The following is a 19,846-nucleotide window of genomic DNA, read 5'->3' on the forward strand; positions in this document are numbered from 1 at the left end:
ACTATTCTGTAATCACGTCCCCTGTCTAGACCCGCTCTGTCCAATCTAGTCATCTCTAGCCACAAGTGGCTGTTTAACTTAAATGCAAATTAAAATGAAATAAAATAAAAGTTCAGTCATCAGCCTCACTAGCCACAGTCCAGGTGCCATACTGCACAGGTCAGTCATGGTGAGAACACTTCCACCCCTGCAGAAAGTTCTCCTGGACAACACTGCGCTAGTCCAGGAGTCGACAACCTTTTCCTGCAAAGGCAAATACTGAAACAGTAAATATTTTAGGCTTTGTGGGCCACGGTCTTTTTCATAATTACTCAACTCTAATGTCGTAGTGTGAAAGCAGATACTGACAGCACGTAAACTGAGTGTGGTTTTGTTCCCTGAAAATGTTTACAAAAATAGGTGGTGAGCTGGATTTGGCCTACAGGCCACAGTTGGCCAGCCTCTACCCTAGACCATCACCTCCACTTTCTGTCTTCAACTATAGCCTGTAACAAATGATTGTCCAAAAAAATCAGTACAAAGAAATAAAACTGCCTCCCATAGATATATGAATTAAAAAGAAAACTTCAACTTTTATTCTGTAAATAAGGAAAACTTCATTTGTCAAAACTTCAATGGGAATAATTTTTTAATGTAAATATAATAAAAAATCAAATCCATTTCTCTGCTACAGTAATTTTGTGATATCACCTCCAATATAAAACACTGAGACTCTTGTATTAACTGTCGGTAACATAAAAACAATGTATTATCTGTAAACAGTGTTCTGTGCTTTGAGTTGCTCTATCAGTAGTACTGATGTTTTGACAAAATCTATACATATTCTTCTGTTACTCTTGACACCAGATAATAACACTTTTAAGAGTAATTAGTACATTAGTATTCAAGAGTCCAATGTTTTCAAAACCACTTTTTGCTGCTCTGAAGAGTCCTTAGGTGAAGCATGAAGCTACAGCCATGAAACCGACCAAAAAGTGTAAGAGTCAGAAGAGACCTCGGAGAGATAGTCCAACCCCTCATTTCTTTTTCTTTTAAAAAATTATTTACTTATTTATTGGTTGTGTTGGGTCTTCGTTGCTGCGTGAGGGCTTTCTGTAGTTGCAATGAGCAGGGGCTACTCTTCGTTGTGGTGCACAGGCTTCTCACTGCGGTAGCTTCTCTTGTTGCAGAGCACGGGCTCTAGGTGTGTGGGCTTCAGCTGTTGCAGCACATGGGCTCAACAGTTGCGGACTCCAGAGTGCAGGCTCTGTAACTGTGGCAGACGGGCTTAGTTGCTCCGTGGCAGTGGGATCGTCCCAGACCAGGGCTCGAACCCTGATCTCCTGCACTGGCAGGCGGATTCTTAACCACTGCGCCACCAGGGAAGTCCCAACCCCTCATTTCACAGATAAGAAAACTAACATTTTCACTCAGACACCATCACTTACCCTGAAACAGAGATGTTCAGCATTATCTAACCCAGTGGGTTCAAACTTAGGTAAGTTTCAGATTGTGCAAGAGCATACAAAAAACAGGCTAAGAAACCAATTCTCAAGAAGAAAAGAAACTCTGAGAATTAAAGATAAGTTTTTTTTTTTTAAAGTAATGAGTCTACTCACTTTTTTTTTAATAGCTTTTGTCATGCTCTTCTTAGTCTCACCTTCCCTACAATTTGTAACCCTGATCACTAGGGCCAATGATGCATGCGTGGCACCCACCCATCTTCATTTGTTGGCAGAAGAAGGCCTGTCAACACCACTGGAACATACTTGCTACGTGATCAGGTCAGCAGGGACATCTTGAAAGAATGAGAACATCTGGCAACCTCTGTGTGCACCAACAATGGTATTTCTGGGATGAATGGGCTGGGCTGCCCAGGCAAGAGCAACCTTCTGTGCAGCTGATTAGAGCAGATCCTGACCTAACACTGAACACTGAACATTCCTAACTGCAAATGAAGTGCCAACTCTGGCTGCCACCACAGGACAAGTTCTTCAGTTTCTCCTATTCACTAAACAAAACTAACAGACCTCACGGTGCCTGTTCCCAGCACTGACTCAGAACCAAGTTTTGCCCATGCCTGTGGAATGATGTGGATCATCTGCTCAGGCTGTATGGTCTGTGCCGGGCAGGTCCTACAGCATGAACTGCACCCCCGCCTCTGGCAACCACCACCATGTTCTCTGCATGTATGAGTTTGGGTTTTTCTTTTTTCAGATTTCACACATGAGAGAGATCATGCAGTATGTGTCTTTCTCTGACTTATTTCACTTAGTATAATGCCTTCAAAGTCCACCCATGTTGTTGCTAATGGCAGAATTTCCTTCTTTTTATGGCCGAATAATATTCCATTGTATATATTCACATCTCCACTCATCCGCTGATGGACAGTGAGGTTGTTCCCATGCCTTGGCTATTGACAATAACGCTGCAAGAAACATGGTGGGTGCGGACATCTTTTAGTGTTTTCATTTCCTTCAGATACATACCCAGAAGTGAAATTGCTGGATCAGATGGTAAGTTCCATTTTTAATTTTTTGAGGAACCTCCACACTGTTCTCCATAGCGGCTGCACCAATTTACATTCCCACCAACAGTGTACAAAGGTTCCCTTTTCTCCACATCCTTGCCAAAACTTCTTATTTCTTATCTTTTTGATGATATCCATTCTAACAGGAGCAAGGTGATATCTCACTGTGGTTTTGATTTGCATTTGCCTGAAGGTTAGTGATGTTGAACACATTTTCATGTACCTGTTGGCTATCTGTAAGTCTTCTTCAGAAAAATATCTATTCAGATCCTTTGCCCATTTTTTTATTGGATTGTTTGGAGGGGGTTTTCTGGCTGGAGTTGCATAAGTTCCTCACATATTTTGGATATTAATCCCTTATCAGATATGTGATTTGCAAATCTTTTCTCCCATTCAGTAGCCCAGCTTTTCATTTTCTTCTTGGTTTCCTTTTCTATGCAGAAACTTTTTAGCTTGATGCAGTCCCACTTTTTTTTTTCCTTTAGATCTTTACTGGAGTATAATTCCTTTACAATGTTGTGCCACTTGTTTTTTTGTTTGTTTTTGTTTTTACTTTTGTTGCCTTTGCTTTTGGTGCCAAATTCAAAAAATCAACACCAAGGCATTGCAATGACAAGGAGCTCATCACCTAATTTTTCTTCTAGGAGTTTCATAGTTTCAGGTCTTATGTTTGAGTATTTAGTCCATTTTGAGCTGATTTTTGTGTATGGTATAACATAGTGGTCCAATTTCATTCTTTTGCAAGTAGCCGTCCAGTTTTCCCAACACCATTTATTGAAGAGACTGCCCTTTCCCCATTGTATATTCTTGGCTCCCTCATCATAAATTAATTGACCATATATGCACGGGTTTACAGCTGGGCTCTCTGTTCTGTCCTATGTATCTGTTTTCATGTCAATACCATACTGTTTTGATTACTATAGCTTGTAATAGAGTTTGAAATCAGGAAGCATGATCCCTCCAGCTTTGTTCTTCTTTCTCCAGGTCGCTGCGGCTACTCCAAGGCTTTTGTGGTTCCATATAAATTTTATAACTGATTGTTCTATTAGTGTGAAACATGCCATTGGAATTTTGATGAGAACTGCATTAAATCTGTAGACTGCTTTGGTTAGTATGGACATTTTAACTCTACTAATTCCTCCAATCCATAAGCATGGAATATTCTTCCACTTATTTGTGTCTACTTCTATTTCTTTCATCAAGGTCTTACAGTTTTCAGTGTACAGGTCTTTCATCTCCTTGGTTAAATTGACTCCTAAGTATTTTCCTCTTTTTGATGCAATTGTAAATGAAAGTTTTCTTAATTTCTTTCTGATAGTTTGTTACTATTGCATAGACACACAACTGTTTTTTGCATATTGATTGTACATCCTACAACTTTACTGAATCCATTTATTAGTTCCAACATTTAGTGGAGTCTTTAGAGACAATATAGACAGACATATTATATGCAAATAGAGCCAGTTTTACATCCTTCCTTCCAGTTTAGATGTGTTTTATTTCTTTTTCTTGCCTAACTGCACTGGCTAGACTTCCAATATTATGTTCAATAAAAGTGGTGAGGGACTTCCCTGGTGGTCCAGTGGTTAAGATTCCGTGCTCCCAACGCAGAAGGCCGGGGTTCGATCCCTGGTCAGGGAACTAGATGCCGCAACTAAAAATCCCATGTGCCACAATAAGACCTGGTGCAGCCAAATTAATAAATGAGTATATACATATTGAAAAAAATAAATAAAAATAAAAGTGGTGAGAGTGGACATCCTTGTCTTGCTCCTCATTTTAGAGGAAAAGCTTTCAGTTTTTCATCATCGAGTACAATGCTAGCTGCAAGCTTGTCATGGAGCCTTTATTATGTTGAGGTACATTCATTCTATGCCCATTTTTTTATGAGTTTTTATCCTGAACAGATGTTGAATTTTATAAAGTCTTAAGGCTTCACAGATGGACGACAGAGCAAGAATGTGGTCATGTTTTCTTATATGAATTTTCTTGCATTATTGCTCCATTTCTAAAATCTTTCTTACAAACTCTGCCATGTACTCAACACTGATCTCCACAGAACTTTTCCTCTTCAAATCTCTGTGTTGGTATACACTCTTTTCACAGCCTTCCAAGGAGAAAACAGGGAACTGTGCCTTATCAAGAGCTACATACGATATCTAGATACACACGTAAAACACTGTGGCAGCCTCAGGCACAACTGCGGGCATGCTACAGGGATACACAATGTGGCTGAGTGAACGTATGAAGGGAAGGATGAACGCATGCCTACATTCATGTACACATCTTTACCTGGCTACCTAAAGATCCTCCAAGTAGAAGAAAGGGAAGACCAAAATCTGGGTGGCTGCAGTATTCCCTTAGGTCAGCAAATTATAACCCCTAGATCCGATCTGGCCATTGGCTTGCTTCCGTAAATAAGCTTTACTGGAACACCACCAATGTACTGTCTATGGTGGTTTTCATGCTACCACGGTAGAGCTGAATAGCTGTAACAAAGACCATGTGGTCCACAAAGCCAAGAAGTATTCAATATCTCCCTCTTTACAGAAAATATTTGCCTACCCCTGCTTTAGGAAACAAAGGTTTGTCCTCTAATGGAAAGAGGCACCTAGAGACTGCTTGAAGAAAACACCACGCTGACAGCAAGAAGCGATGCCTCATAGAAATACACTCAGTAAAAACAACAGCATATCATCACTGGAAACACAGGGACCTTACCTGGATTTTTTTTTTTTTTAAATCTGCTATTAAGCTTAAAAGAACTAATTTTTCAATAGCTCAGGTGGACTATTTCTGTAACTGTGAGATAAACTTTCATTTGGAAACATAAAAGTTAACTTGCTAAAATAAGGTACTCAATATGTTGAGTAACTAAATTTTATCTCTGATTTTGTAGCAAACTTTGTCTAAGTTTAGATTTACTCCAGTAAAAATTATCAGATAGGTAGAAAGAGTTCTCAAGGCCTTGTCATTAAAAGATATTCTTTTAAAAACAAAAATGCCATTATTCCAGCTTTCATATTAAACTACAGACAATATGCTAAATTTTATAAATATACACATTTTGATAAGTAGCTGAAAATCTGAAGCTTGGTATTAATTTTATCTTTATTTTTGAAACAACTTCCTTCTAATTCTATTAATAACTTGTGGCCTAAAAGATACTATCCAAATACCAAGCATTCTTTGTCAAGCAGACTAACAGTGACTATTTTTGAAAAAATGTTGAAAGTTCAAATGCTGAAAGTTCTCTAAGTTCTTAAATTAGCTCAATTTCTCCATTCTCCAGATATAAGTCCATCCCAGCACGCGGCTAGGGCCAACTTGCCGCTTCTGCAGGCTAAACAAAGACGGTCTGTTCCAGTGTCAAGCCACGCTGGTTTGGCAACAGTTTTTATATTTATTGTGAAATCTGTTCTAAAACCGTTAGTCCTGTACTGTATTTGTTAATTACTGTCATCCTTCTCCACATATCCTAACAAGTAATTTAAGTCACAAAAACTGTAATTAGATGTGAAGTCAGCAGCCTTCAGAGAAGGCTGAAAAGTTACTTTGTATCATTTTATTGACATTGACACTTAAAACCCATGTTTAACACAGAACCAATCAAAAATTACAAAGAAATAAGACAGCAGAAAGAGACGCTCTTTTGATCAAGGTGTGAAGGGAGGAAGGTCTAAACGCCCAGGCCAGGCGACTTTACTCAATAGTGCAAAACCCCCAGCCTACGGGTGACCAGCAACCTGAGGCGCCAGCAGCAGCCTTGGGAGAAACTCTCTCACTGAAATGAGGCACTGCAACATGAATCGCTGACTGGTAAAATTCAATAAAGCCTAGCGTTACACTGAAATCCATTTCTAGGCTTCACTACTTGCATTCGTGCTGCCTGCTTTAGGATTGCATCATGGAGTAAATAAAAAATTTAGTGGGACAGTATGAGAACTGGTTTGGCTTCGTTTTCAAAGACACGGTGAGCTCACCAGCTATCTGAGCGTCCATCTCAGGAGTTGGGAGCATTTCAAACAGGTCCCTCTGCTTCGGCGCTCTTCTCTCCCCCTTCAATTTTCTCTCTAGGCATTTCAAAGAGCTTCTTCAATGTTTCTCTTATTAAAACTGCAGCGGCAATAGAACGCAGACGGTCAGAACTCAGGCTCTGCCGTGAGGCTGCCGTGGCCAGTCCCCCAGACCTGACCTTTACTGTGAGCACACCTTGGACAAGTTGCTTGACCTCTTTGTGCTTCAGTTTGATTTTTAAAATGGTAAAAAGAGTACCTATCCCAAAGAGGTTCTGAGAGGAATAATTCATGTCAAGAACTTAGAACAGTGCCTGGTGCACAGTAAGTGCTCAACATATATGAGCTAATATCATTAAGGTAAACTGCTAACTGGCCAAATGGACCTCAGCACAGATATAAAAACAAACATGGGGTAACTGAGGGTGATTTTTAGGTTGTAGATACAGGCTAGGCTCTTAGGCCAGAACCTAGTTGTTTCAAGCAATGAGGAAAGAGAATTTAGCTAATTCCTAGAGCCTTTGGAATGCACAGGTTTTTCATATGTATTTTGTACTATATTAAACCACTTTACGATAAAAACCATCTTTTACAGTGGTTCACTCCCATCACAAACACTTGAGGCCAAAATCAGCTGAGTTGTATTCTACCTTCTGAATCAAAATCTGGGATAGAACCCAGAAATCTATTTAAACAAGCAAACAAACAAACGTTTTCCAGCTAATTCTAACGTACAGGTAATTTTGGGACCCACTGATCCTGACAGTGCTAAATGCTCACAGTGCCCTTCCAAACAGCGTTCACATTCCTTGATCTGCACATTAATCCACGAAGACGAAAAATCATTTCTTGCCACATCTGTGGCCAAGTTTGATTTACTTAAAAAAAAAAAAAGTGGAAGTGGCGGTTTCCTTTAAGAGCAGTATTTTCATCATAGTTAAACACTGCTCTGTTGGCCTGTTGAAATTCAAAGTCTTCTAATTATAACTACTCAGGAGAACATTTCAGATATGCTGATATCATTAGGTAGCATAATAACACCTTATGTTTGTCTAGACCTGTATGTAGTATTCTATCGTCTTATTTCTTCAAAGCATCAAGTACCCCTAAGCATGTATAGCAGTTAATGATTCCTGTTTCACAGATAAGGCGTGAAATAGTTAACTGAGACCAGCAAAGCCACAAGAAGAGCATATATTCTTTAACTCCCAGAACTGTTTCTGTTTGTTCGCTTGTGGTACCCTGAGAAAAATATGATACAACAAAATACTTTCTGAATGCAAGAAAACTAAACAGAAAGGACAAAGAAGGTCTGAGTACTATGAAGTTAGTGCTGTGAACTCCCTAAGAAATTGTATTTTTCCTTCAAAATTTAATCATGTATCATAAAATAAAAATCCCTGGCTTCTTCCTCTTTATAATAAATGTGACTGGGAAAGGATAAATGCAAATAAGTAGTAGGTTAATCACTAAATTGTATGGAACCAAACAAACTATAGAGATGAAGGAAAGTCTCCAGCCCATGGGAATCTGACTAAACAAAGCCAGCACCGGAACAGGCAAATTTGCATTATTTCAGGATGTTTCTAAGAGTGAAAATCACTTTAACTACTTTACTTTATAGTGCTCTAGACCTCTCTCAACTCCTTATATAACATACTCAGGATAAATGGAATTAACTTTGGGAAGCAATAACACGAATACATTTCCCACCATAAGGAAGATCAATGGTGTTTCTTTTCCTTGCTCATTTTTAGGCCACACAATACTAAAGTTCTAACTGCTAATTATTTTAAAAATGCATTTATATAAAATAAAATGTTTTATAATTATTTTTGAAATACAAGTTATTATTGATTTCCACTTAATTCTGCTAAATTATTAATATAACTCCTCTATTGCACTTAATGTTCTTACTAAAACAATGAATGTTAAAGACTGTATTCTTAACTATAGTTCAATTTCAACCATAGAGGTTAAAAATGCCAAGAATTTAATTAAAAAAAAAGCATGTTGCAGGACCAATCCTGGAATCTTATTCAGAGCAACGCTGTTAAAAATAAAATCAACGAAATAGGTAACCACAGAAACATAATTTTAAAAGTTGGCTTTCAAACTATGCAACTTACTGTAAGAAGCCAAATCTATCCGTGACTTTGTAAACAAGGTAATCAGCATCTTCCCAAGGTTCAATCTCTGCACCTTCTCGTCCCTATAATAGGAGACAAAGGAGGGTGTTATTTGGGAATATATAAAACTGAATAATTTCTTTAAAAGGCCAAAAAACAAGACATATTTTTTACTAAAAATAAGAGCTGGAATGAGGCATTATCGATCCTAATTAACTTTAAAAAACAATTTCTGGCAATAATCACTATTTCTTTGATACAAACTTTGAAAGCTATTAAGCCGTGATAAGACCTGGGTTCCTGTGAGAAACAGACCAAGAAAGAGGGAGAAACAGAGGACAAGAAGCCACTCAAGAATCAACCGCCAAACTTGAAGGTTGTAGAGTGAAAACATCTTAGTAAAAGGGATGTCTTGCCTTTTCATGCTAACTTCTCAGAAGAGCAGGTTACCTACTCTGCCTCTTCACTTCCCAGCTCTACTGGCCCTGATACTGTTCTTGCCAAGGTCAGAAACGGCCTCCCACTGTGAGATCCCATGGACACTGTGGCGTCCTCACCAAGTGGCTTTTTCCAGTGTGCCTGTCAGTGTTGCTCAACCTCATGACACCATCATCCCTTGGTTCTCCTGTCCCTCTCCTCCTCTCCTATGACGGCTTCCTCACGGGTCCCTCTCGAGTGTCCATGTGCCCAGAGCTCCTCCTCAGCCCACTGCCCGTCACACTCCCCTCTTGAGTTGTGAACCAGCACTGATTAGAGCAGGAGGCCCAGGGCAAGAGGTTACACCAACCTCTCACATTTCACACTCAGTACCCGACTGTCTCGTGGATATTTTATAACAGTCGGCTCACGCATCCTCCTCCAAATAGGCCGTGAGCATCTTGCAGGCAAAGACCCCGTAACTCACATCTCTACACTGAATCCCCAAGGCCGAGCACGACACCTGGCCTGGTCACTAAATGTTAACTGCATGGAAAAAAAAAAAAAAAAAAATACTCACGCAAGTATGAATGAATGATGGTTCTATTGGTTTCAAATTAATTAAGCAGTTAAATAAATTAATTAGAATTTTCATGGACTACGCTAAAACCTAATCATGATAACGGGAAACTGTGTCAGATGTTCCAAACAACCAACTTAAAAACAAACTCTGGGAACAATGGTTAAGCTGAGTGTGGCCTGTGTGCCTCCCTGGAAGCAGGGCACAACCCTGACAGCTGTCTATAATTGCATGTTTCTGCTAGTCTCACAAATAATAAAAAATAACAGATATGAAATTACATCCAAGTGACATAAATATAAAACATAACATTTATAAATCACAGCCACAACTCATTACAGACCTCAAGAGGTAAGGTAATAATAAGGATATGTGTAAATAGTCAACAACTGTGACTTTCCAGGGCATCAAAAATGAGATTCCATAACTAACTTAAGAATAAAATGCTAATGGAGACAATACATCATGCATAAATTCAAATTTTCGGACCCATGTTCAATTTTTAATATGTATTCGTTATAAACAAAATGGGTATTTAATTCTATATACTGGTGTTTTAAAATAGTTATTGAACGCCTAGTATGAGCCAGAACTGTTGCAGGTATTTAGGATACAAAAGCAAATCAAACGAACAAAATTCTTACCCTCAGAGAGTTTATACTCTAGGAGGCAGAGCAGACAACAAACAAAGTATAATGTAAAGTATGCTGATACTTTAATTACTATGTTGAAAAATACAGATGAGAAAGGGGATAGAGAGAGCCAGAGGGTGGAAGGGGGTGATAAACAGTGTGGTCAGAGGAGATTTCACCAAGAGGTAGCATCCGGGCAAAGAAAAAGAGGAAGCAATAGGGCATGAGGGCATCTAGGATACAAGTGTTCCAGGAAGAAGAAACAGCCAGTGCAAAGGCCCTGAGGCAGAAGCAAGCCTGGAAGAAGTGTTGGAAGACTAAGCAGAGTGGCTGGAGAAGAGGGAAGGAGGAGGAGAAAATGTGGAGATGAAGTTAGAGAAATAAGATGACTTCAGCACTCATGGGAAGTAAACAAACTGCTTTTGTAATTTAAACTCTCCAAAAAGCAAATCCATTTCTATTTTTATGTTTGTAAATAAAAATTACTCAAGGAGTAAACATGAGTACTTACTCTGTCATATTTAGCAACTATTTCAGCTCGCTCCTGGGCAAGTTTGACTGCTACATCCTGGTTCGAATCTGTGGAGAGATCAAATTCCAATGAACTGTTATATAAAGATATATAAGGTTAATTAATTATAAAACTAAGACAAAACAAATGAAAATAAACCAATAAATCAATGCTGCTTAAAATGAAAAACTAGCAAAATCAAATAAACTTACAAGGATGGGTTAAGTATCCGTAACTACAACGGTGGAATAGCAACACATCTACCATTTCCGTACTACAGTAATACACTCAAAAGAAATTAAATTTGTTAACACAGCATTAACTTCGGGGATATGGTAAACTTTATCCCTCAAGAGTTAATTTTGGATCTAATTTCATAGAAATAAATATTAAAGTAGAAACTGGAACTGAGAGCTCTAAGTTTTAGATGAAACCCACTTGGGTAGAGGAGAAGAGCACTCAAAAAGGCTTTTAAACATGCAGGCAATTTGCTCACAAAATAAACTAGGGCAAGACAGACGTCAGGAGTTAAAAAAAATATTTCTCTGACATGATGAATGTAACCATGTCTTTATTTAGCCTCTCAGGTCCCCTTATCAACTGCCCCACCTACTACAATAATCTCCAGTTTCAACACAACACAGCCACAAAGTTCTCTTTCTTATTACCACCAGGTTACCTTTCAAAAACATAAGTCAGACAACAAGCAGGGGCTTCCCTGGTGGCACAGTGGTTAAGAATCTGCCTGCCAATGCAGGGGACACGGGTTTGAGCCCTGGTCCGGAAGGATCCCACGTGCCACAGAGCAACTAAGCCCGTGCGCCACAACTACTGAGCCTGTGCTCTAGAGCCTGCGAGCCACAGCTATTGAGCCCACATGCCGCAACTACTGAAGCCCACGCGCCTAGAGCCCGTGCTCCGCAACAAGAGAAGCCACCACAGTGGGAAGCCCATGCATTGCAACGAAGAGTAGCTCCGCTCTCCGCAACTAGAGGAAGCCCATGTGCAGCAATGAAGACCCAACACAGCCAATTAATTAATTAATTAATTAATTTTAAAAAAAGACAACAAGCAGAGATCAAAACATGAAATACTGTGGATGTGACTACACACCCCAAGTACCACAAATAAAAATAAAAGACCAGTGACAGACTGTATAAAAGGCACCTCTGGTCAAGAAGAAAGACAAAGTACTCCAGTGGAAACTGGGCAAAGGCCACGGGCAAGACACCCACAGGAGCGGCCGCAGCAGCGGCAGTCCCTCCTGCGTCCACAGGAAGGGCCCCGCAGACAGTAAGATTCTTCCAGCAGCCGAAGGCACGTTACATGCCTTATCACACTTAATTCTCACCAAAACAAAAACCACCAAAATGAGGTTTAGAGATTTTAACCAACTTGCCTAAGCTCACAAAGCTAGTAAACAGCAAAGCTAGGATTTAAATCCAGACAGTACTGACTCCGCAGCCCATAACTTTAACCACTACTTTATAAAAAAGATCACTAAAGACACGAAAAAGGACATCCAGTTAAAGACAGCAGATAGAACACACACTTCTATATCCATTCCTCCTAAAACCCCACTAAAATGACAGTATGGGGATTCTTTAAATTCTTGCCCTCAGTGGCCCAGCAAATGGAGGTCTGGAGAAGAGGTAAGGGTGGGGTTAAAAACAGGGAGTTGATTAAAGAAGTCAAGTCCCAGAGAGTTGAAGGGATGCACGTGTGTATGTAGCAGCTGAATGCATGGAAGAAAACCAAATCCTCACCCTCCGAAGCAGGAAACCATGAGATAATGATTACATCTGCAGAACAGGAAGTGGCAACATAGGCATGTTATCTAGTGCTGTGGAAGTAAACAGAAAATTAATCAGCTGGGAGTGGAGGGCAGTTACTTCTAGGGGGTGGGCAGCCAGGAGGGAGGGGTGTGGAAGTTAGCTTATTTTTCAAAATAAGTTTTACAGACGGCTGAATCTTTACACCAAGCACAGCTCTGATAAAAATAAAAGCTAATTTTAAAAGCCAAGACAGGGGGCAGGGGCGGAGGGGATCAAGCCATCAGAAACTAAGGAAATACAAGTTTTAAAATACCACTTTGCACCTATCTCAGATTGACTAAAAAAATGCATTGATATTACTCAATCTTGCTTTAGTGTGGGGAAATCTGCCATTACTTAGCTGTAGGTAGACTTACAAATGTATAAAATCTTTCTGGAAAGCAATTTGATAATATGTATCAAAAATCTTAAAAATGGGCATCTCCTCTACCCAATTCCACCTCTAGGAATTTATGACAATGAGATAATCAAACAAGCACAAGGTTGTTTTTAATAGAAAAAATAGCAGAATGGAAATCTAAATTTTTTAAAGCTTATTTGGGAAAAAATAAACGTTTATGCCACTGCCTTCCTCAGACTACAAAGTGTCAATATGCTACCCTTTGAGGGAAATGTGAATAACTAACACAATGGTTCAATAAAATAACAAAAATACAATTAGTTATTCAGATTTTCACAGTTAACGAAGTTAACTGCATTCAGAAGTCTGGGATACGCAACTCAATTACACACATATGTATTATCCTATTTTAGACTTAGGAACCTTCGTCAATTCCTTTTTCCCTCTTCTGTTACCCAGCTTTAATACCTTACACTCACACTTCTACAAAACAGTAGGGGAAGCACATTAATAGAAATTAAACTCAAACTAGGAAACATGACTACTTAGTAAATTCCATTTCCATTATCAAAACAGCTAAGCATTAATTTCTATGGTGATTAGGCCAAATTCAATAAATGAGTGCTTTCTTTGAAGTATTTTATGCCTGTCCTTTATTCCCACTACCAGTCCTAGGAGTCTCAACTATATTTTCAACACAACAATGAAAAGTTTGAAAGCATATACTGGAAACAGTATAGAGTTGGGAAGTGAAGATGCAAAATACCCCAAGAAAACATCACTGTGGCAAATTGTAAGATACAATACTTTACATGGGTCCTCTCCAGTCTAGAAGTTTCCAGAGAGCACAACCTAGCCAAATAACAGAGGTTGTACTGGAATTGGATGAAATTGTATCTTAATTTTATGGGGGAAATGATTAACATGATTAGAATAGTTGACTTGACTCTAAATCAAGTAAGTACAAATCTTTAAATTCCTTTAGAAAGTTCTTATCCTTGTATTTCCCCATGGGGAGAAAATTTTGTAATATTAATGAATGCAAAAGAGAACAGATCTGAAGTCAAACTTATTTTATAAAATATAGCCAAACCTGCTTCTTTGAAGAGACTAACTAGAAATGCCAATCTTTCCCAACACCAAGTTTAGAGACATTATTTAATAATGCTCATTTTGAGGCAAGCATCTTTCCAGTAAGAAGTAGTGTCCTTATGCAGAAATCACTATAGTTAAATTATGTTTCATACTGTCTGAGCTACAGCTGAGAAGTTTATTAAGAATTACAGTAGAATACTCCCTTTGGTTTTGTTCTGATTGCTTATTTAGAAATTCCACTGCAGAACAAAGAGATGCCCTAAAAACACTGACCACAGAGGGTATCGGAGGCTGTCTTGTGTCTGTGCCAGTACACACCAACTTCCAGGCACCTACTAGACAACAGCTATGTTCCTGGGCACTTACACCACGCGTCATCATCAAACAAGAAACCCATCACAGTATTCAAGCCAAATTAAATCAAACTATTTTAACTGACTTTACATCTAATAGGACAATGTTTCAAAGTATAAGAGGCACATTTTAAGCAGTAAGGATCAAAAGACATTTGGATTAAATACGTATACAGAAAACATCTCGGCACAAATGTACGGAAGAAAATGACAACTACAGCATTTAAGAAAACCTCTAATTCCATTTAAACATAAGAACTTTTAAGAATCAACCATCTACCTGAATTGTAACTTAGTATCATTAAGTTAGCCCCCAACTGTAATGAATAATTCAAAGTTATTAAATTTTAAATTCAATAAAACAAAACGGACAGACCATTTTTCCTAGTATACATTTTGACAGATGAATGTTAAATAAATACATATTTCAATTTAAAAAGTACTTTACCCTTTGTTAGATAACCAGTCTGGTTTTGGGAATTAACAACAGCTTCAGTCCTCATAGAGTAAACTTATCTATTCCAAGATTCCATTACTGCTTTATAGTCTGCAAGCACACCAAGGAGTGTTAGGTGGTCCCTCACACATTCTGCAACAAACTGAAAGAGAAAAGCAGAAGGCAGCTCTGCTTTAAACTATCTGTGAAACAAGCACAAGAAAGAAAAGGTCTGAGATATATTCTCAGGGAGAAAAAAGACCTTGCTGTGGTTACACAGACTACAGATACTCAAACAAAGATGATGTCTGTTGAGGGTAAAAACATGCCTTTCAGACTAGATCCCAAGTATGAACCACACCAGCCTACACCCAGCATTCCATCTAGTAACAAACAGAGGCTCTGAATATGCCTTAATCTTGTACTTCAAAATCAGCCACATTCTTATTACTTTTAATAAAACTTGTCTTGGAGCAACGAAGGAAATTTTTATTTAAAACATTAAAGCTAAGTAGGACTACTCTTCTCAGGTACATTTTATAACTTAATTTTAATGATACTTTTTAATGTGAAAGCTTCAGGCCCTGTTTCAGACACTAAGCAAATACATATCAAATTCTGGAGGGTTGTGGAAATATTTAACACACCACACATATACAAGTGAAATAAATGTTTAATGAAACAAAATGCATGACTACTGCAGGGTGGCACTGTGAAATGTCCTATTCTTTTCTATTTATTCTTTCCTTCTTCTCTTCATTGCTTCCTTTTTTTCTTTTTAATGGGTTGGGACCTACGATATGGAAACTACTTTGCAAAGGGACAGCCACACTAGAGGCACGCTTATGAACACGAATCACACTTAACTGGACACTAATGAACTACGTTTACACTCAGCCTAAGCCAGTTGTAACATTCAATTCAGGTAAAAGATCTCAGACCCTTAGAGAGAGGGAAAAAGTTCAAATCATAAACCAAGGAATGAGAATCAGATTGGCATCAAATTTCTTACCAACTAGAAGGTAATGAAGCACTTATTTTCAAAGTTCTGAGAAAAAAAAATTATTATGAGCTTGGAATTCTACATAGAGCTATATAACTGATGAAGTATGAGGAAAAAATTAAAACATTTATAGATATTACAAGGTGTGGTGAGCTGAAGAATGACTCCCCAAAATATGTCCACATCCTAATCTCTGGAACTTGTTTGTGCATGTACCTAATATGGCAAGGGATTTGCGGATGTGATTAAGTGCAGATCTTGAGAGGGGAAGGGAATGCTGGGTCATGAAGGTGGGCACAACATAGTCACAGGACCCTGATGAAAGGGAGACAAGACGGCCAAAGGAGGAAGCAGATGCGAGGATGGAGGCTGGAGGGATGTGAAGAAGGAAGGGGCCAAGAGCCAAGGAAAGCAGGCGGCCTCCAGAGGCTCAAAAAGTTGAGGGACTCCATCTTCCCTAGGGGCTCCAAAAGGAATCAGCCCTGCCAACACCTCGACTTCAGCCCAGTGGAACTGACTTCAGACTTCTGGCCTCCAGAACAGTAAGAGAATCCGTTTTGTTGTTTTAAGCCACCAAGTTTGTCACAGTTTGTTACAGCAGCAACAGGAAACTAACACAATGATTCAAAGTTTACTGCCTAAACAATGTTTCTTTGACAAAGACTCTCATCTTGTCCAAACTTTAGCCCTTTTCTTTACTAGGCCTCAACCTTGGCCTCCGGTCCTGCCATCAGCCTGCCTAGCCCAGCTGTACCAAGATTCCTGCTAAGTCAGTTCAGTGCAAGTCCCCCCACCTTTGACATCTCATAACCCTTGATATCTGCTCAGATTCCTCATCCCCCACCCTTGATATCTGGTAACCCTGGCCTGCCTCTCCCAAAAATCCTGTTAAGTTGGTTTAGCAAGAATCCCATCCTTGAAGTCTCCTTGTAGTAATTTTCCATCCACCAAAGCCCTCACTGACTTATTTGGAGTTGAGCCCAATCTCTCTCCCCTATTGTGATATTCTTGACACTTATTGAAATAGTCCTGAATAAAGACTTCTTTATGGTTTTAATAAGTGTCCAAATAATTTTTTCTTTAACAGAATCAAAAAGGGGGGCAGACACAGGACCCATGAAATCTCAGGAGGCTAAAATTGGACATTTCCAGATGCCAACTGTGCAGCTGCCTGGAGAGTGACCAGCCTACGTTAGAATAGGGAACACAAGGTGTCTTCAACAAGAAAGTGGAGGGCTTCCTAGGTGGCGCAGTGGTTGAGAATCCGCCTGCCAATGCAGGGGACACAGGTTCGATCCCTGCTCCAGGAAGATCCCACATGCCGCGGAGCAACTAAGCCCGGGTGCCACAACTATTGAGCCTGCTCTTTAGAGCCCGTGAGCCACAACTACTGAGCCCATGTGCTGCAACTACTGAAGCCCATGCGCCTAGAGCCCGTGCTCCGCAACGAGAGAAACCATGGTAACGAGGAGCCCGCGCACCACGAAGAGCAGCCCCTACTAGCCACAACTAAACAATAAGAAAGCCCACGCACAGCGAAAAAGACCCAACACAGCCAATAAAAATAAATAAATAAATAAAAAGAAGAAAGTGGATTCTAGGCAACATATAGATCACAGATATTATTAGCGATACAGTAAAAGCTTACATATAAAAGACACCAAAAAGAGGGTAAGAGGACTAATAGAAATTTCAGAACAAAGCAGGGAGAGTGCTAAAAGTCATGGTCAAATTATGAAGCAATGTACAAAGCAGCATGGCTATGAATTTGGTACATATGGGAAAAGTGAATTCATCCGACCTTGACACTTTAAACATTAGGATTATATTTCCTTCCTACATAACTCAACATAATGTTTGAGACTGAAGTAAATTATACTGACTGTTGACATTACGATTACGTAAGAATTTTATTGGCTTTTAATGTTCATAATCAACTATATACAAAGTGTCTAAATAGAACTCTGATCTGCATACCTCCATATATCCCGCTCCAATCCTCAGTCCTCCCTCCTAGAAGCAACCACCATTATCTCCCAAAATTATTCTCCACACGATACAAAAATCTGCTTGTATGTATGCGCATACACATACATGTAAATGTCCCTCTTCTATTTAAAAACTAGAACCATTCTATAAATAATTCTAGATCTTAGTCTTTTTTGCTTAACAGTACATCTTCAAGCTTATGCATATCAACAGCTACCCAGTGGTGTGCCAATAAAGGCTTAGCAACCAGTTCTTGGAGGGGAGAAGTAGAGGCTGTAAGCCCTGGTTTGTGGCATCTGCCAATTTCTATCCTGTGAAGACTCCCACTACGTGGCCAATTACCAAGGTACCAACGTGATGTCACTAAAGGCAGAGTTCAGGTTGGCTCCAATAAATCAGTGGATCTACTTCAACCTTTCTCACAGCTGTAAAGTTTCCTAATGCACAAACATAATTTATTCAACCAGTCCTCTCTTAGAAATCTGACCTAGGATAATAAACTAGAGAGTCAATTTGTAATGAGACTTAAAGATGAAATATTATGAGGTAAAGAGCTTAACAGGCTATGGTGACCAAAGGCAAGCTGAAAAAACCAGGAAGCAGAAACTACCCACAAGCTGAGAAAAAGACGCTGCATAGAGGAAAATGGTACCCAATATGCAGAAAAAAGCAGAGTCACCATCAGAGAGAACTTTTAGCCTTTAAAAAAGAGAGACAGACAGACAGACTAGGCTGTCCCTGAGCTGCTGCTGCTGGCTTTCCTTTCCTGTTCAATGCTTGCATACAGCAAATGCTTTTTTCCTGAAATTATCTGAGTAAGTTATCCATGTCTATAATTTGAGTTCTTTAATTCCATTTCATCTTCCACCCAGAAGAGGCCCTAAGTATCAATGGTGCCTAAACAATGTTTCAGTTATTTGTGATCACTTTCTTAGTATACTATGGACTAAGACACATCAATAATAAAGATTCTTTTAATCATAAAACCTTAATAGGCATCATTGCTAAAAACATCAGCATTTATTTTGCCATGCATTAGATCCAAGGCTGGAAGGACTGCTCAGAGGAGAAATAAGCAGAGTTAAACAGATCAACATCAAAACACAACTAAAAACAAATAACATAAAGAAAGGGCACACCAGTCACAAGAGAACCTGAAACACCACTTAGTTTAATTGGTCACTGTGTGAGAGATGAAGTTAAATACAGGCACCTAAAGGGAACGTATATCTGCTCTCCCCGCGAGAAAGCCTGTTCTGGGGCAGCGTCCCAGGAAACCTTGACGTCCTTAGCCAACAGCTCCACCTGGTGGTCCTGTGGGCATTGATCCAGAATCTCCTGTCCTCTTGCCGGCTCGCTAGGCTGAAGGGGCTTGACTCCCTGCTGCTGTGCCCTCCAGCACAGCCCCACCTCCACCTCTCACAACTCGGTTAATCCCACGTTAAAGTGTCTTATCCAAAAGTGTATAACCTCAAAACCCCATTTCTCTCCTTCTTCCTTTCCTCACTAGAATAATAATCTTAGAAAAATCATTTGGCTTCCTTCCTTCTTTCCATGTTAACTTGGAAACAACACAACCACAAGATTCTGACCATAGCTGCAATTATAAAAGTAGTGTAGCTAATTATGATCAAGGAAGGGAAAGCCAAAGGCTGAAAGTTAAATACAGGAAAGAACCAATGCCATAAACCCCAAAGTCCTCATAAATGTCCTGATTTCCACTTCAAAAGAGCCACACAAGCTTCCACATACATCTTCATACTCCTCTGGTAATATGCACTGTCTGATACAATAAAAGTGTTCAGAATAATAAGCCTAAGCGCTCCTCAATTTTAGTTTTAATTGTCAGTGTAAATACGATTTATGCCTTGCCGTTCAAAATATTTCTATTATCTCACTAGCAGCATGATATCAACATTTTCTATCATATCATGTTTCGTTTTTAAATTTTTCATTAAACGTGCAGAGCATTTCTTCAAACAAATTCTTATACAGAAGCCC

General features: G+C 39.3%; 1 protein-coding gene across 7 annotated transcripts in view; it reads right to left on the reverse strand.

Moving 5' to 3' along the window:
- USP6NL (USP6 N-terminal like) overlaps positions 1-19,846 on the reverse strand; it is a 154,155-nt gene that overhangs the window by 52,796 nt on the left and 81,513 nt on the right. For 4 of the 7 annotated variants that reach the window (XM_057731101.1, XM_057731102.1, XM_057731100.1 and 1 more), the window contains 2 exons: positions 10,795-10,862; positions 8,655-8,737 (listed from right to left, as the gene is read on the reverse strand). In XM_057731101.1, the coding sequence (XP_057587084.1) occupies positions 8,655-8,737; positions 10,795-10,862 (151 nt within the window). Of the gene's footprint in view, positions 1-8,654; positions 8,738-10,794; positions 10,863-14,865; positions 15,017-19,846 lie in introns of all 7 variants that reach the window. The other 3 variants (XM_057731098.1, XM_057731097.1, XM_057731099.1) reach the window with 1 other exon arrangement.

This window comes from Hippopotamus amphibius, chromosome 4 (genome assembly GCF_030028045.1).
Source record: "Hippopotamus amphibius kiboko isolate mHipAmp2 chromosome 4, mHipAmp2.hap2, whole genome shotgun sequence".
In the NCBI taxonomy this organism is placed as follows: domain Eukaryota; kingdom Metazoa; phylum Chordata; class Mammalia; order Artiodactyla; family Hippopotamidae; genus Hippopotamus; species Hippopotamus amphibius.